The 17,611-nt window shown below is 30.2% G+C and overlaps 2 protein-coding genes across 9 annotated transcripts in view; one reads left to right on the forward strand and one right to left on the reverse strand.

Moving 5' to 3' along the window:
- The window catches only part of LOC139517536 (arylacetamide deacetylase-like), a 572,982-nt gene that overhangs the window by 354,238 nt on the left and 201,133 nt on the right, over window positions 1-17,611 (forward strand). The window lies entirely within an intron of this gene.
- The window catches only part of LOC139517529 (kelch-like protein 9), a 28,581-nt gene that overhangs the window by 2,040 nt on the left and 8,930 nt on the right, over window positions 1-17,611 (reverse strand). For 3 of the 8 annotated variants that reach the window (XM_071308713.1, XM_071308714.1, XM_071308717.1), the window contains 2 exons: window positions 8,278-8,312; window positions 3,286-3,439 (listed from right to left, as the gene is read on the reverse strand). In XM_071308713.1, the coding sequence (XP_071164814.1) occupies window positions 3,286-3,439; window positions 8,278-8,312 (189 nt within the window). Of the gene's footprint in view, window positions 1-3,285; window positions 3,440-7,696; window positions 7,851-8,155; window positions 8,313-17,611 lie in introns of those variants that run through there. The other 5 variants (XM_071308715.1, XM_071308716.1, XM_071308718.1 and 2 more) reach the window with 4 other exon arrangements.

Genomic DNA, 17,611 nt, shown 5'->3' on the forward strand with positions numbered 1-17,611 from the left:
GAAGATAAACAACAAAACAACAAAACTTCCCTATTTGTAAAGATCCTAATTTCTGAGTGGATTAAGTGACATCATCAATATGAATGTATTATCATTTATTACACAGAATCCTTTGACAGCTGTTGAGAATCTGGTCCAAAATGATTATAAAATGATTATAACCAAAAAGTACCCTTAACTGGCAGAATAAAAATACAAAAATATCCATAATTTGACCATATAGTTCATAGACATAAAAAAAATGTAGTACGAGTGCCAATGAGACAACTCTCGATCAAAGTGTACATGTACATGTGTAATTTCAGAGAAGAAATTTGAAAATATAACATACCAAACTCAATATTTTCCTTTGTTCATTAATATATATTAGGTCAACAAATAAGCCAAAGTAATGATGAATTTATATAAGTACCATAATTATAGGTGCTGGTTAAGTACTTGGTCACAATACAATGATGGTCAATGGAAGATAACTCTGATTTTAAATGTTACTTTAACAAATTATTAGACCAGATATCATAAACAATTTTATAAATTGCAAACAAGATGTCAAGAGCCAGACTTGCTCACCTAGTTAAAATAATGCAAATAAAACCTAAATTAAAGATATTGTCATTCAGGGACAATAATTCCTATAAGGAGACAGTTGACAATTTGGAAAATGTTGACTTATTTGTGGATCTTCTTGTGCTTAAAATTACACAAAAATTGGTAAAAAAAAAGGTTTTTCTTTTACATATTGTGACTTGGATGGAAGGTTGTCTCATTGGCACTCATACCACATCTTCTTATATCAAACACCTTGTTTCATGGACATTTACTCCTATAAGGGGTTTCAAATTAAATAAAATCAAATAATTTTATTGGTGTAAAATCCAAATATTGGATTGTTATCCAGACAAACATGACAATCATTACAAACATACAATATTGAAATTTAAACAGCATTCATATTCTATATAAGACATATAGCTATATATATATTTAGATGTTTAGGAGGAGGTGATACTTTTGCAAATTTGAAAATACAAGTACATAAATTCGTAATGCAATTGTTATAAAATATATATATCATAACAAATAATTTTATATTTTCCTGCAAAGAATGTGATATTTTACTTATCATTGTTAACTACATAAGTGAAATGTATAATGAAAGAAACAATTATAATGTCAATATATGAACTGTGTAATTGATGGCTCAACTTATAATGTTATATATATTATAACATATTTTTTGTAACATAAGCATAATATTTTAATTGATAATTTTAAAGAGGAGGCATGCTGTCAAAAATAGTATTATAATTAATACTAATAATCTATGTTTTTGTTTTCCTTTCAATGCTACATGTTTGTAGTGTTTAATGACTACCGTTTTGTATTTAATATGCCACTGTCTGTTTGTTTGTTTTTGTTGTATATTTTAGTAACAATCCTATTGTTTGGATTTTATACTAATAAAATTCTTCTCTTATTCTTATTCTTAACAAATACTATAAGAAAAATATAAAATAATCATAACTTTGTTACATCGACTAGTTTTTCTTATCAGCTAGGCTATTTCTTAATATAAATCATTAACTCCCTTCACAATAATTTTAGTTACGTCATAATCATTAAAACACATAAATGCAAATTTTTCCTCAACAGACATTTTGGTGAAATCTGGAACTATAATCTCTACTTCCTGAAAAAGTTTTTGCCTACATTCTTTTAAAATTTGGCATTTTAAAGCAAAATGATATTCATCTTCTACTTCCTTTTTACAGAGAGGACATAATTTTTTTTCCAAAGGTAATTTACGGTGTCTACCCTGTTCAATATTTAGATTACTATTACTTATTCTTATTTTTATAAAATTTGATATCATGTATCGATCCAAATCTATTTTAATAAAAAGTTTTCTAATTTGTATTCTTTTTTCAATTTTCTGTATGTTCTTAGTTTGTTTCCATTAGGGTTATTTTGGTCGTTAAAAAAGACTGTCTTTCCAGAAATCTGTATACTTTTCAGCTAATTTTTTATCTGTATACCTTTCAGCAATTTTTCTTTATTGCAGATTTGATTTTGTTGAATATTTTTGCTACCTTAAGGTTTTTCTATCTTTCATGGTTTTTGCAAAAATGGGTAATAGTCATCATTCAAGGGCAATATATCCATGTAGGATGAATTGATAATTTCCTCTTTGTTGACTTATTTGTATATATTATTTTGTTAAACATTGTGTGACATTGAGAGGGTAAAAAAATCAAAGGCAGCAACTTCAATTTATTTATTGATCTTATTGTTCTGGTCATTATGACAACTTACATTTCTCCCTATCTCTTATGGTTCATACAATGAAGAATGTCAGTTGATGGCAAAAGCTCACAAAGCCTATTAGGGCCAGTCAGCAAAAAAAAAAAACCCACATTCATACTAGAAAAATAGTGTTTGGAGATAATTAATCTTGCACAGATATTCAAAAATATTGTTTGTAGTTGTTTTCGTTGAAGTATTAAAGAGTGATGATCAGCTAAATCTGGTGTAACAGAAGTTACTTCTGGTGCCAAGTGATAGCCTACCTGATTCCTAAAATGATTGAAGATTTTATATTAAATGTACCATTTGAAATGGGGATATAATTGGTTTCGTCCTAAGTACAAAAAAATGTCACTTCCAGTATCATATGCATATATTTGATAGCTTCTATTACACTGATCCCAAAGTTATATGGTTTCTATATACTATTGCTTGGAATAAGGGGGATAATTAATTCTTGCCAGTTTTCAAAATGTCAATCTGGTGTCAAATGATAGGTTACTTCACACTGATTTTACAAATGTATGGTTACTATGTATTGTAACATGAAATTATTTCAGAAATGACTACTACCAGTTTGCATAAGGTTATGTGTATTTTGTATGTGTTATAGTTTTGTAGTTGTTAACCTCAATGTTTTTTTGGTCTCTGGTGGAGAGTTGTCTCATTGGCAATTATACCACATCTTGTAATTTTTATATTTCAGCAAAGGTCAAAATCTAGAACATAAAATTGAACTTTGACCTTGACTTTAATTTCGTGTTCAAGGATCTCAAATTAAAGACCCCATGTCTATTATAAGTAGATTTAAAACATTATCCTACAAAACATCTTATTCTGAATATCTAAGGGAAAAAGATAAAATATCACCAGAGCACTTTGACTCCAGTCATTCCACTGTACTATATTCTAAATGCTAGGCTCATATAAATAAATTCCATCTTTTTATTAAGTCACATGTTCTTCATTATCTTTTCATACCTTAAATATTCTGCCATCAGCTGATACCTGGAAATCACAGAGCTCATCTTTGTCCCTCAAACTTCTAAACTGTTGTATTACTGTATCGCCATATGTCTTTGATTTAGACCGCTGATTATTTGTCATTATATCATTGTTGGTGTTGAGAGATTTACTACAAAAAGAAATAATTAAAACTTTATGCTTTTCAGAATAAAAGGATCTTAAGCATCAAAATCACTATGTGTAATGTCAATAACAGCCACTACCTGTATATTATCCTATGTAAATCACTGTGATCTTCTTAACTTAGGCAACATTAAGCCTGATTATTGTGAATGGTACAAAAATCTTTCAGTTAATTTCTCTGCTTGTCAACAAGATCAAAACAATCATGTTCTAGGGAATCAGGGAAATAAAATAAAATAAATAAAACATACCAGCAGAAGTTTATTGTCATTAAATTGTCAGTGCTTAGTAAAAGTTTAAATTACTGAATAAAATAATTTGCTTCGCTGAGCACACCTGTATACGACAGGAGAGGTCTAACCCTGAACAGTTGGGGCAAATATGGACACAATATTCGCACTTGATACAGGTCTGAATTTGGTTTTAAGTAAATATTTGACACATAATAAGTTTCTAACACAGAATAACTGAAGTTAAAGAACTTGAATTGGTTTATGTGTTTTGAAATTATATTAATTTTTTTTTTGCTTTTGTGCAATACACTATTACACTTTACTGTTGCGAATTGACCACAACGAATGAGAACAAATTGCACCTCCCCGCTTTTTGGTATCGGGATCGTTCGCCCTGATTACATGTTCGCCCTAGGTTCGTTCGCACTGAGTTTGTTCGCCCTGGTAATCCGTTCGCCCTGGGTTCGTTCGCCCTATTTTCATTTATGATACGTATATGTTACATTAATGAAAGAAATATATATTTATATATATTAAAATTTATACGGTATATCTATTAACAGTTAAATACAGAATATTAATTAAATAAAATTCTTGGCTGCATTGTAACACTTTATTTGATAATTACTTTTAATTACTCTTGATTGAATTTTTATTGCTGATTAATAGGAATGATTTGAAATCTTTGATATCCCTGATTGGTATATGAATTGCCTTTGATGGATTAATAATGAAAAGTAACATTTTTCCCAAATAAAATAGTCAGCTTGGATTGGCAAATATTCGGCGAAATTGTAGACCGACTTCAACATATTTAATTAAATACACACAACACAACACTATACTAAACAATAAAAATCGTAAATATTCGGCGAAATTGTAGACTGACTTCAACATATTCAATGAAATACACACAACACAACACTATAATAAAAAATAAAAATCAGGGCGAACAGGTTTCAGGGCGAACGGTCTCAGGGCGAAACGGAACTAGGGCAGAGATGGGTCCGATTACTTTCAATGTAATTGATTAAATTACAATTACTTTGTCAATTGTACGATTAAATTAAATTAACGATTACATCATTTCAAAAAATATCTGATTAAATTAATGATTACATTGGCAAAGTAATCATGATTACAACTGATTACAATGAATAAGAAAATAACATTTTGGATGGTGTTAATGAATAAATGTTTAATATAGCTAGTATAGCAATTCTGAGAAAGGATTTTTTTAATTAGGCCAACTAAAATTAATTAGTAGATTTTCATTCAAAGTTTTGAAAAAAATGGGGTGGGTGGGAGGATTTTATTTTTAAAAATTTATTTAATATGAAACCTTCTTGTGATGTGAACTTCATATATATGCAAGTGTTTAATTAGCTTATACAATGTACATGTGTAAACATGTATTAAGAATCTTACACAATTTTTTAAATTCGTAAAAAAAATATCTCTGATTGGCAATGACTGTTCTAGATGCAATTGCTACTTTAGAAACCTATTTCCAGTAAACAGTAAAATCATGGAGAAATTCTCTTTTTCGTTGGACTACTTTTTAAGCGATGGTTTGTAGTCCCCATAAAATTATGCAAAAGCAATGGTATGCATACCAAGTATTATGAATGAAATGAGAACTTAAACAGTGTTGGTAATAGCAAGGATGTGCTTTTAAGATTCTCAAGTTATTCAAGACTGAAGCAAATATAATTACAATGTAAAACATGAAGTTGTTTAATGACTCTTTTAAGGGTATTTAAATTCAAATAGAATTGTTAAATGAAGTTGTAAATAAAATATAAGTACGGAATCATTGCATTTTACATATGTCCAGTCCAATTAAATCCATAACAAAATTTGTTTATTTAAACAAATGTTTGTTCAATTTTTATTTAGTTTGTGCTAATTAGATAAATTTTATCTTTTATCATATGTATTGCCCTACAGCTATGCTAAATTGGTAATTGCAATAAAAACAAACCTCAATTGTTCTCCTACCTGTCAATTCAAAGTTGACAACAATAACAATTTTAACAAAAAAAATATAATTCAGGGTTTATAAAATAAAGTCTTACTTGAATGTAAAAGTTATTATCAAATATATATATATATATATGTACATATGTAAATTGTGGATATATATACAATATCTCTTTTTAAAGGCCAGAGACATATAATTATAGTCGGGTAGTATATGTCTCTGCTTTGGCTAATGATGAATTTTCAATACTGTAACAGTTTATTTTTTTGATGATTAGTATGCAAATCAATTAGCATGCTTAAAGTAAACAAAAAGAATTTAACAGGTAAAATATTTAGTAAATATAAATAACAAAAAGGTTCATTTCTTGACATTAACACTGATTTAGATTTTTTTAATTGTAATCAGAATGTAATCATAAAGTAATCAGGATTACAGGGTATTTTGAAAAGTAATTGATTAAATTAAATTACATGTAATCAGATTAGAGGCTGATTAATGATTACACTGATTACTTGAAAAATTGTAATCAATTACAGCTGATTAACGATTACAATTACAATTACCCCAACTCTGAACTAGGGCGAACCGAAATCAGGGCGGACAGACCCAGATTCCCGCTTTTTCCCCCAAAAAAAATTCCTTCCCTCAAGCTATGGTCATAATCTCAATTCAAATTTCCAATGGAGTTTGCAACCATAACCCATTTTAATACATCATAAAAGTCTTAAAACAGAAAATGATATGCATAATCATAGCTTAAATTTTCTACATCAATCAGCATTTTTAAAATAGAAACTTGTAAAAATAAATTGACAGCTAATCACCTCAAGACAATATAATATTTCTTTATACATAATAAAAAAGCAGTGTAAGACAGATAACTGTCAATGTTATGTTTGAATTACCTCCCTTACACTGCTTTTTATGCTTTTAAATTATGTTTCGTATGTTAGTAATTGTCCATTAATCTTGCCCCTAATTCCTTAAGTTAACAGTTTGAGCCCCCCCCCCCAGGCCAATTCTTACCATCCCTTTGTGAAATGGAAACTTGTGGTATAATTTCATAGAGATCCCTACACCATTCCACAAGTTATTGTCTGGAAACAGGAAAAATGCTTATTTGGGACCCTTTTTGGCCCCTAATTCCTAAGCTGTTGGGACCATAACCCCCAAAATCAATCCAAACCTTTCTTTTGTGGTCATAAACCTTGTGATTGTATTTCTTAGATGTATATTAACTAATCCTAAAGTTATTGTACGAAAACAAAATGTCTTTGGACGACAACGACGTGATACCAAAATATGACTGCAAAATTTAAGCTTTCAAGATATTGGTCAATTACGGGTAACAATCTTCATTAAAGTGCAATATAATATCTCATTATTCATGACATATTTCCCACTATCTGCTGAATATCTCGATCAAAAAGGCCTGATCTTCCAAGAAAGTTTTTATTCTTTTATGTCCATTTCAAGATCACACATATTCATAACAATTTGATATATAAGTGCATTCAGTTTGAACACTTTTAGATATATTTTGTATCACTTAATACATGAACATTATGTTGTAAAAGCAAAAATCAATTACTACTCATCTATGCAATCAACTTAGTCTTAGGTGCACATGTTCAACTCATGATGGCAAGGTAAAATGTTGGTCAATTGTCACTGTGCCAAGTAGGTTGTGGTCAACTGACCTCATATACTATTGTAGTTTGTAAACATGCAGTATATTTCAATAAGATGTCAATTTGAAACTCTTATAAGCTTTATAAAAAAAAGCATTTGTACATTATCAACAAATAAATTATTGAATTATTTGTTGAAAATAATCAAGTCATTCCTGGTATAGTTTTTTTTCTCTCTCTATAGAATTAGAAAGGTTATCAAATCTTCTGTACATCATAATACAATTTATGAGTTTACATATTTCAATTTGAAAAAAAAATAACCTGAACACCAATTTTGATGTCCAGTCTATCAATGTATGATTTAAAGTATGTAAATAAACTTCACTAACCTCAAAGAAAACTTTATTTTTCCACAGCATACATTGATGAAGTGTTCAAATATATAAACATTTGTTTACAAATACAAATGTGGGGCAAAATAAATGTTACTGGGCATGTGCAGTAAATAAATGACATTCCGACATCAGCTGATTACGGATATATAGGTTACTTATCACGTGGGTGGCTGAGTACAAAATGTATCTGGTTCATAATTTCGCGGTAATTAATACGATCAGTAGATTGGGAGAAGAACAACAAAGAAATTATCATACGTTGCACATTCATCATTAAAAACAAACTAAGTGTGGTGTGAAATTTTCCATTTATATAAATACAGACACCCAGACATGTTTTTCGTAAAAAACTAGGTCATCGTGGCTCGGCCTAAAACTCGATCAAAACACACTAACGTGACATGTCAGTCATACTGTTTGTTAAAATGTTGAAAAGTTAGTTATCAAACGTACACCAGATCATTTTTGTCATCAATCTTTAAATACTTTGTTCAATATTCGGGTATTACCTAACCTTGTCGATGCCGGTCTATCACACATTCTCCATTTTCAAAACATGAAAGTGATTTTCTTACCTTCCGGTACTGGAGAGTGACATTCTTTTTCTCGTCTGTAATTTAAAAAAAGTTATATTATTCATTTGTTCTATGATAGGAAAACCTACTACACAACTGTATATCGGCACAAATCTAGCATTAGTGGACTTATTAAATTAAAAGAACTATATTAATTTCAAAGAAAAACAGATAGCGCACATATTAATTTCTTGATACAATATTCTTATTCTTATTAACCATCATTTTTTACTAAATCACTGGCACTATTAATGTACCTGGCACCAACATAAAAAAAAAACGCCTAACGCTAACGCTTGAACTTGAATTTGCTCCCGGGGGGGGGGGGGGGGGGTTATTTCCTATTTTTTTAGTGGTACGAGTGTTCCGCAAAACAGGGTCGCCTTTTTCATGCCCTGCTGGTTAGAACAGGATCCCCTTTTCATATCCTGCTGGTTAGAACAGGGTGGTTTTTTTCTGCCCTACTGATGAGAACGGAGTCACAGTGTGGGTTAACCAGTAGCACCAAGGACTATTTAGACGAAAATAAAATACCATGCATCCTAATCTACCTGGCGCCAATATGAGATCATGCTAGTCACAACCGATTTATTTTATGCAAGAACTGCATAATAAACCTGAATTAACAATAACAAACTGGTATTAGAATAAACCACATTAGTATGGCTTTAGCGTTTGCGATTTGCGCGTAAAAAAAATATGTGCCAGAAAAAAACAATACCCCCCCCCCCCCAAAAAAAAACAACCCCCTTTTTTGAAGTTAAATGGATGCTCCATACATTTTGAACAAACTTAAATACTATGGCATACAAGACAACACTTTAGAATTAGTTCATGCATTTTATAAGACAGAACACAAACTGCTGAACAACACTCAACACATTATACTAGTACCATCAAGTGTTATCTAAGAAACGAATGTAATCAGTACTCTATACCCTGTCTTCATCCAATACTAATTTGTCTTGGAGAAATTTGCAAGCAAGAATCTCTGTGATTTGTGAATCTATCGGAACCACTGCATGCACCCCTCCTTTTTATTTTTATTTTCGGTATTTTTGTTATTTTACTTTTTCTTCCAGTCGTTGTATAGCCATATTCCATTCCCGTTCCGACATGGCTAATTATATCCCTCAATCAAATTTTTTCTATCATAGTTTAATATTTTGCAACTTAGACAGGAAATTAAACAAAACCCATGTATCTGTAAAGTTTATATGAAATCCGAACTTTAAAACATCGCACTTACCCTGATTAAACTAATTTTACTAATAAATAGGCATACACCATGACAGATTCGTGTTACATGCCAGGAATCAAAAGAATGATAAGCATATGAAGTTTTACAGCCGATTTCATTGAGTTTGTAGGCAAAGGTAATGTCTTTTGTAAGCTTGCTTGTTAGCTGAACCGTTAAGTCATTATTAGGTCAGGTATACTACCCTCCTTTCGAAGTAGCCTAGTCTAACTGACAGATAGATAGGTTATCTGTCGGACTAGTCTACTCTTAAAGAGGGTGTTTTCCCATACCTAACAATGACTGCACGGTTCAACTAATAAGCAAGCTAACCAGAGATATTACCTTTGCCTACACACTCAATGAAATCGGCTGTAAAAATTGAATGGATTCGAAAAGGCTGCAAGGTGAAATTACCAACACGTAAACAAATCTAATACATGTTCATATTTGCTGCGAAATGTATGCATAAATGTGATTATATTAAGCCAGAACTTATACCCTACGGAACCTTTCAAGTCGGGGGTATGTCATTATTAATACAAAACAGCCAGCAACATGTTTAAACTAAGAATTTAACTGCACCTTGAAAACCACAAACTTCTTGAAGCAATATGCGGGAAGCTTACAAAAGATTTAACGCAAATTATTTAAATTATTAATAAAGCTCTTGATACCAAGCCTTTTGTCATAGAGATGAACCTTTGAACTTACAATTCCCGCCTTTTAATTTCAGTCAAAGAATGAAATTTCATTTGAATAAAGGAAGGTAGACAAGATATTTACAAATTACATAATATTCATTAGATCATCAGATTCTTCATATTTATTTTCATTTCCTGAAAGAAATCCAGTTAGTTTTGTAGATATTCATTTTATTCTCTTTTTGTCTTATGTATATCATTGTTTTATTAGTTATCATACCACGTCTCTTTATTTTTCTATTGCTCTTTTATTCATTGTACTGTATAACTTCGAAATCAGAACAAAATCATTTCAACCTGTCAGAAATTAATTTTACAAGAAATAAAATACATTTTGACAGAAACAAACAGCAAGTTTTACTTAAAATGAACACCCTGTTCTTAATTTTGAGATGGGATAGGTGGTATCTTGTCATTAACTGTCCATCGTCGGAGTTAAAACATATAGAATTAAAAAAATAAAATTGTCCTTGCAAAATAATAAAAGGGCATTTTATCAGGTTTTTAGGAAACATGAGTTTCAGTACTTTACTATTCAAATATTCATTATACAAATAATATATAGGATTGCAGTCTCAGAATTGAAATCGTTTGAGTGGAGTTATACATATATTCCTAGCAAAATGGTCTTTTATAGATATATAGTATTTTAGTTTGTCAGAAAAAAATGATATAAATTTGAATTTTCATGAATTAATTTTCACAAGATGGTAAGTAAATAATTCAATTAAATTTGATATAATATGAAAGAATTCTCCAGAAATTGATGCCATAAAAACATATTTATTTGTAAATTTAATTACTTTGACTTTTTTCCGTCCAAACAGTTAACAGTTTTCCTAATCATTTATTTCCTATTCTGAATTTTTTCAGAAAATGAAGTCTCTAGTCAATTTTTCTAAGACATATTTTACTAGCTTTATTGGCTCATTCCCCATAAAAAATATCCCCAATTTATTTTTCTAGAGAATTAATCATGGGTTCACTTACTACACAGCTACTTTTGCATAGGTACTATTTCTGTATTAAAAATATGTAGACGTACTGGAAATTTACTTTTAATATTTAGTACTTTTTCTTTACTTTAAAATTATTGTAATATTTAGGTACTTGTATTTTACAGTACTTGATTTGTACTAAATATTTTGGTATAGAAATAATACAATATTCCATGTTTGAAAATCATAATTTTAAGAGATTTGAAATAGAAAAACTTTCAAAATGCTGAAAACGTAACGGTAGTAACTAAAAAATGTAGTACCTAAATTTCAAGTACAAATTAAGTACTGTAAAATCTGTTACAGGTACCTAAATATTACAATAATTTTAAAGTAACAAAATAGTACTGAATATCAAAAGTAAATTTCCAGTACTATAGATTTTTAGTACAGAAATAGTACCTATGCAAAAGTAGCTGTGTAGGAAAAAATGCTCTGGAAACATTTAACTACCGGACGAAATTTACTGTTACATCTACACATATAAAGGTGTACTTCCCGAAATAATATTTTCAAGATCATTTCCTGCTACCCTTAATGGTTAATATACTTGATATTCCAGGAAGGCAGAGTGAAGCGGACGTGCCTTGTCTTTGCTAAGTTTTATTAAAAAAATCGAAAAATATTTAAAAAAAAAACCTGGCCAATAAATAACTCTGATTTCGATTTTGCAAATAAGATTAGTTTAATAAATGGATATAAGAATTTTTTAGTTGCTGGATGGTTTAAAGTGATGTTTTTATCATTGCTCGTATTATTGTCTCTTCTGTAAAATTTCCAAAACTGAAGTCCATCTAATGAATGCATTGTATGTTACAAATTGTCATCGTTAGTCCTTAAATATCGCCATTAATACAATGCAAAATAAAGATAAAACATTTGTAATACAAGAAACTTGACCCATTCTAGAGGTAACCCTTGTTGAAATATTGTCACGGAACTATGCAATAAACGCGCATATTATGTATTATTTATATAAACTTTCTAAACAAGTGTATCTCTTTAAATTAGAATGTTAAAGTTTGTTTTATTCTAAATATCCTAGAAAAAGTAGGTAACCGTAAAACAAAACAGACTTATAAATAGTTGAAAAAAATAACTGGGACTACTACCAATTATTTCAATAATATCTGAACGGATAGAATATTAGTTGACACTATTTGACTATGCCGATACTACCCAACTTTCTTTACGTAAATTCAAGTTAAATTATCGTTGATATTTATCAAAGAACAAAAAAATAAATTAAAACAAGTAGCAACATCTGTACTTTTGTTGCAGTTTATGACATAACAGTAAAATAAGGTTTTAACTGATTTATTACGAAAGCGCATGTTCAAACCCTTTAGATATATAAAGTGTAACAAAATATTTCTTAGTAAATTATTCATTATTTTGTAAACCACAACGTACACAATCAACATTGGTTGACATAGGGTTAAAGAATCTTTATAGTCTAAACCGTAACAGTTCCTCAAAAAGGGAGAGTCATGACTAAAACTGTAAGTCAGTATAACCAAAGTCACATAAGATAATTTGTTTCTAAGTTAGAATAAAAGCAGCAGATATGGCCTTCGGTCAGTATTTGAGGAATAAATTTTTGTTAAGACACTATATATACCATGCCTTCTTCTTTTAAATATGATTCGTTTGATAGCTTGCTGAAAAAAAAATCCCCTTTGGTCATTTACCTCAGCAAGCTGAATTTGATAATGATAATAATTTCCTTAAAAAGACTAGTTTATAATAAGTTCCTTGGTTATATACATATATTTCAACAGCAAGTACCACATTTAATGATAGAAATAGTGATATAAATATTAAACTAGTATAATAACTATAAACAAAATATTATTCAATTTATGTTTTTAACAGATTAATTGTGTTACATTATTTTAAAATTGTAGACAAATTGATTCATTATATACTTCCAAATATCAACAAAGAGCGTTTATAGTAAGTATTCAGATTTAGTTTTTGGAATAAAAGCATATGACAAGTACTTTGACTGGTTGTTCTAGAACAATCATTATGTTACATATCTAAAAGCATTGAGGTATTCCGGAGTAGTTTGGTGATGTACTGTAAGAACTAAAATTGCTTTTTATAAGAACAAAATAATCTGAAATGGAAATCCATCTCCGATAATTAATGTGTGACGTAACTCGAATAATTTAAGCCCTTTCCGTGTCCGATTTTCTCCCACACGATGGCTTGAACTCCTTAGGGAAAACGGTACTATTTATTCTGCCATAGGCGACAATATTAACATTTTCTAAATTTACCACTTTTTAAGATAAAAACCTGGATAAAACAGTTATATGTTGTGTTAGTACTTTATTATTGTGTTTTAAAAATTAAAGCCAAATAGTATCATGACCAACTTCCAACGGAGCTTGTTTATGTTATCCATGCCCACCGTCATTTTGCACCAAATTTATGAAATTTTGCAAGTCTTTTCGAATAATTCTCTAGAAAATATTTCAATAGGTTTCAAAATTTATATTGTAAATATACACACTGCAGTTATTCAAAGATAAATAAAAAATATATTGTACCCTTACATCCAATCACAGCGCTCTTAAGTTGACTTCCTACGCCCTGTCTTGGGTACACAAAAGGCCAACCTAATGCTGGGAAAATTAACTACTACCGTTTTCCCTATATGATCATTGGCCGCGTCGCCTGCTCTCTGTGAGAGAGAACCAATCAACGGCGATCAGGACAATGAGTCTGCGCAACTCTCTTGTAATTGTCTTACCATGGAAGTAATATTGAAAGGAATAACATCGTCGTCACTTCAAAGGTTTCATCTGCGTTACCGCCTATCTTTCAATAACTTGTTAATTGGTTCAATATCTGGCATGGAAGTTGATTCTCTGCATGTGATCGATCAAATTACTGACACTTATCGGTCATTTTCGTGTTCACGGAGAACTACGAACAGACAAGTTTTTGTCGTTTATACGTGCGAAGTAACCCGAATAGTCCATTCGTTACATTCCGTTGATGTACGCTGCCGAAAAGAGTCATTCGTTCAATTTTTATTTTAGTCCAATTTTTCCCTATTTTTGGTTAGTTTGATCATAATAGTTTAAACCGACAGCTATCACATACGAAATTGGAGAACAAGATTGTGTCATTTCAATTTTAATATTTACAGACAGTTAAAAAAACATTTCCGTAAGTTAAGAAGATGATTGTAAAAAAAATACGTTTGGACCCCCTTTATTTAATGTAGCCTTCGTAGATCAGCGGAATATAACGACTGAATTATTGGGGTTATGTGACGATGTCATATTATATCAGGCTCAAGCGAGCAGCCACTCGCTAGCAGCCACTGCGCTAGTAACCAGTTTTCAGATATGTCTATAAACCCAAAAGTTACGTTCACTTAAATCATTTGTGCTGACCTTTGATAAAAAAAAAAAAAACGTTCTGTCAACATAAGCGTCAAATTTGAATTCTTTTCTAACAGGCTGGTTCAATACATGTAATTCAATAGAGAAGACCTAAGGACAAAACTACTAGTTATATAGCTTAAATTGCAGCACGAAACGAGATTCTAACAAAGTTTTGTGACAATTTAGTTTAGTTCTAGTATGAAATTTGTTCGTTTTCAATATGATGTATTTTGTTTGTAATACGTTAAAACTTTATTTTGTGTTATATTTTTTAAAATAAGATATGCAACCTCCCGCCATTTACATATATACTGAAATACTTTAAAATATATTTAATTTAATTCTCTACATATTTTTATTTATTAAATACATGTGTTAGGATGGTCCTAGGACAATCGAAGTTGTCCAATCCCACACATTTCTCAGCCTTTGACACGTTCCAAGACCATCCCAAATTATGTCCTAAGCCATATATATCTTAGGACATACCAAAGAATATTTTCATTGACATGGCCCTCTAATATTGAAGAAAATTGATAAACGTTTTGATTTTTTTCTCGAACAAAAAGGGAATTCATGGATCGTAATCCTGTAATGAGCATCAAGTCAGAAGCACAAATTAAACTACGTGTACAATCGGGGTTCATAAGAACAAGCATGGATTTGAGATACATCGCAGCATGGAACACATGTAAACTTACGGTTAACAGGAACAACCCTTGACAAATCAAACACAAGAGGTAATCTGATATGAGCTTCAATATATCGCTGTACGTGTTGAAGACCCATTAGTGGCATTGGGCTGTTTTTGCTTTTTGGTCGAGATGTTGTTCCTTTGACATATTCCCGTTTCAATACTTAATTATCTAAATACGCGTAAGAAGCTTTTATTGTCGCAATCATTTTATTATCTTATATATTGACAAAAACACAATATAAGAACCGGTGGAGGACACTTCAGCGCTTTGATAGGTTATTTTAGCGAGAGAGAAAAATAGGACGTTTGAGCGCCAAAAGACAACCCATTTTAGCGAAAATTACAATTATCCATGCCCATTTTAGTGCAACATTTTTAACCCATTTTACAACAAAAAATAATACATAGAAAATAAAAAATTAATACTAGAATAAGACTGCACAATACAAAATATATCATGTCCATTAAAATGCAGCACTAAAAGCCTAAAACGTTAGATCAAATGTTAAAAGTTCGTTCTAGCCTGGAATTAGACGTCCGTCCGTTCGTTCGTCCGTCCGTCCGTCAGACTTGGGGTAATTGTAATTGTAATCGTTAATCAGCTGTAATTGATTACAATTTTTCAAGTAATCATTGTAATCATTAATCAGCCCAAAATCTGATTACATGTAATTTAATTTAATCAATTACTTTTCAAAATGCCCTGTAATCCTGATTACTCTATGATTACATTCTGATTACAATAAAAAAAATCTTGAACTGTGTTTATGGTCAACAAAAGATTTTTTGTTATTCTTATTTAATGAATATTTTACAAGTTAAGATAGTTTGGTTTACTTTAAAAAGCATGTTAATTGATTTGTATACTTCAATAAAAAATAAACTTTTACAGTATTGAAAAGTCATCATTAGCCTTAGAAGAGACATATAATACAATTTTAAGTCTCTGGCCATAGTAAAAGATATTGTACATATTTTCACAATATATATATCTTTGATAAAAAAAAGTATTATATTTAAGTAATATTATACTTTTCATTAACCCTGAATTATAATCTTTTGTTAATATTGTGATTTTTGTCAACTCTGAATTGACAGGTAGGAAACCAATTAAGGTTTGTTTTTATTGCAATTTCCAATTGAGTATAGCTGTAGGACAATATATAAGATAAAAGATTAATCAGACATGTTAAAATTTATCTAATTAGAACAAACTAAATTTAAAGAATTTTGTTTAAAATAAGAAAATTTTGTATGTACTTTGATTGGACATGTAAATTGCATTGATTTATAGTACGTGTATTTTGTTTACAATTTGTTTAAACAATTCTATTAAAATTTTACATAGTCTTTATCTGGTAACTTTATTTCATCCATATTTTAACTTCCATAAACTGCACCTTGAAATACAAATTAAGTCTAGAAGAGGTCAAAAGACAAATAGCAAACTCTTTATAAAGCCATATATTCAATTGAATTGAAGTCAAATAATTCAGAGATCAAGTTATAGTTATTGACCAAGCAAGTCGGTATATGGGATTTAATCTGCACAGCACGAGATGACACAATAACCCGAACGACGTAGGAGTTCGGGTTATTGGGTCATCTCGTGCTGTGCAAATTAAATTTCATATACCGATTTGATTGGCCAATAACTGTTTTAACACATGACGCAATCAATTTACGTGAACGTTTTAGAAATGTTGACGTCATTCCGCAATCCACGGATCCTAGGAAAGTTTCTTGTAGGGTAAAGCAAGGCGAAAATACGACTTTGGTAAGTTTAAAATTAATATTTTTTTTCATATTTCTAAAATTGCGATTTAATGGTATATTTTTTTATCGCTTCCTCAGGCTTGAGTAAATGATAAAAAAAAAATGTTTTGTTGATTAAAATATTTCCGTTAAATTTATTCCCCATTTTTATTTAATTGGTGACGATTAAGACTTTCACAAACTGTGTACTTTCAAATCGGTGTATGAATATAAAAAAAAATAACTGCAAGGGTTATTGAGTTTAAATCAGAATAATTGCTTTTGAATTTCTTTCCCTCAATGATATGCTTAGAGAGAAAAAGAAACGAGGAAGATATTATATTATTTAAATCTAAAATATCAAATAAACAGAAAATACGTTTCTCTTTCAAAACCTTTAACACCCCCCCCCCCCCCCCCCCCCAAATCTCTTTTTATCTTCTGTATTACTTTTTAAGACACGTCCATCTAAATGAAGTCTGATTGATCTCCAGCTAATCCCCCTGTTTTAAAACAAACTGAAATATGGTCCTCATTAA

Source organism: Mytilus edulis, chromosome 3 (genome assembly GCF_963676685.1).
Source record: "Mytilus edulis chromosome 3, xbMytEdul2.2, whole genome shotgun sequence".
Classification (NCBI taxonomy): domain Eukaryota; kingdom Metazoa; phylum Mollusca; class Bivalvia; order Mytilida; family Mytilidae; genus Mytilus; species Mytilus edulis.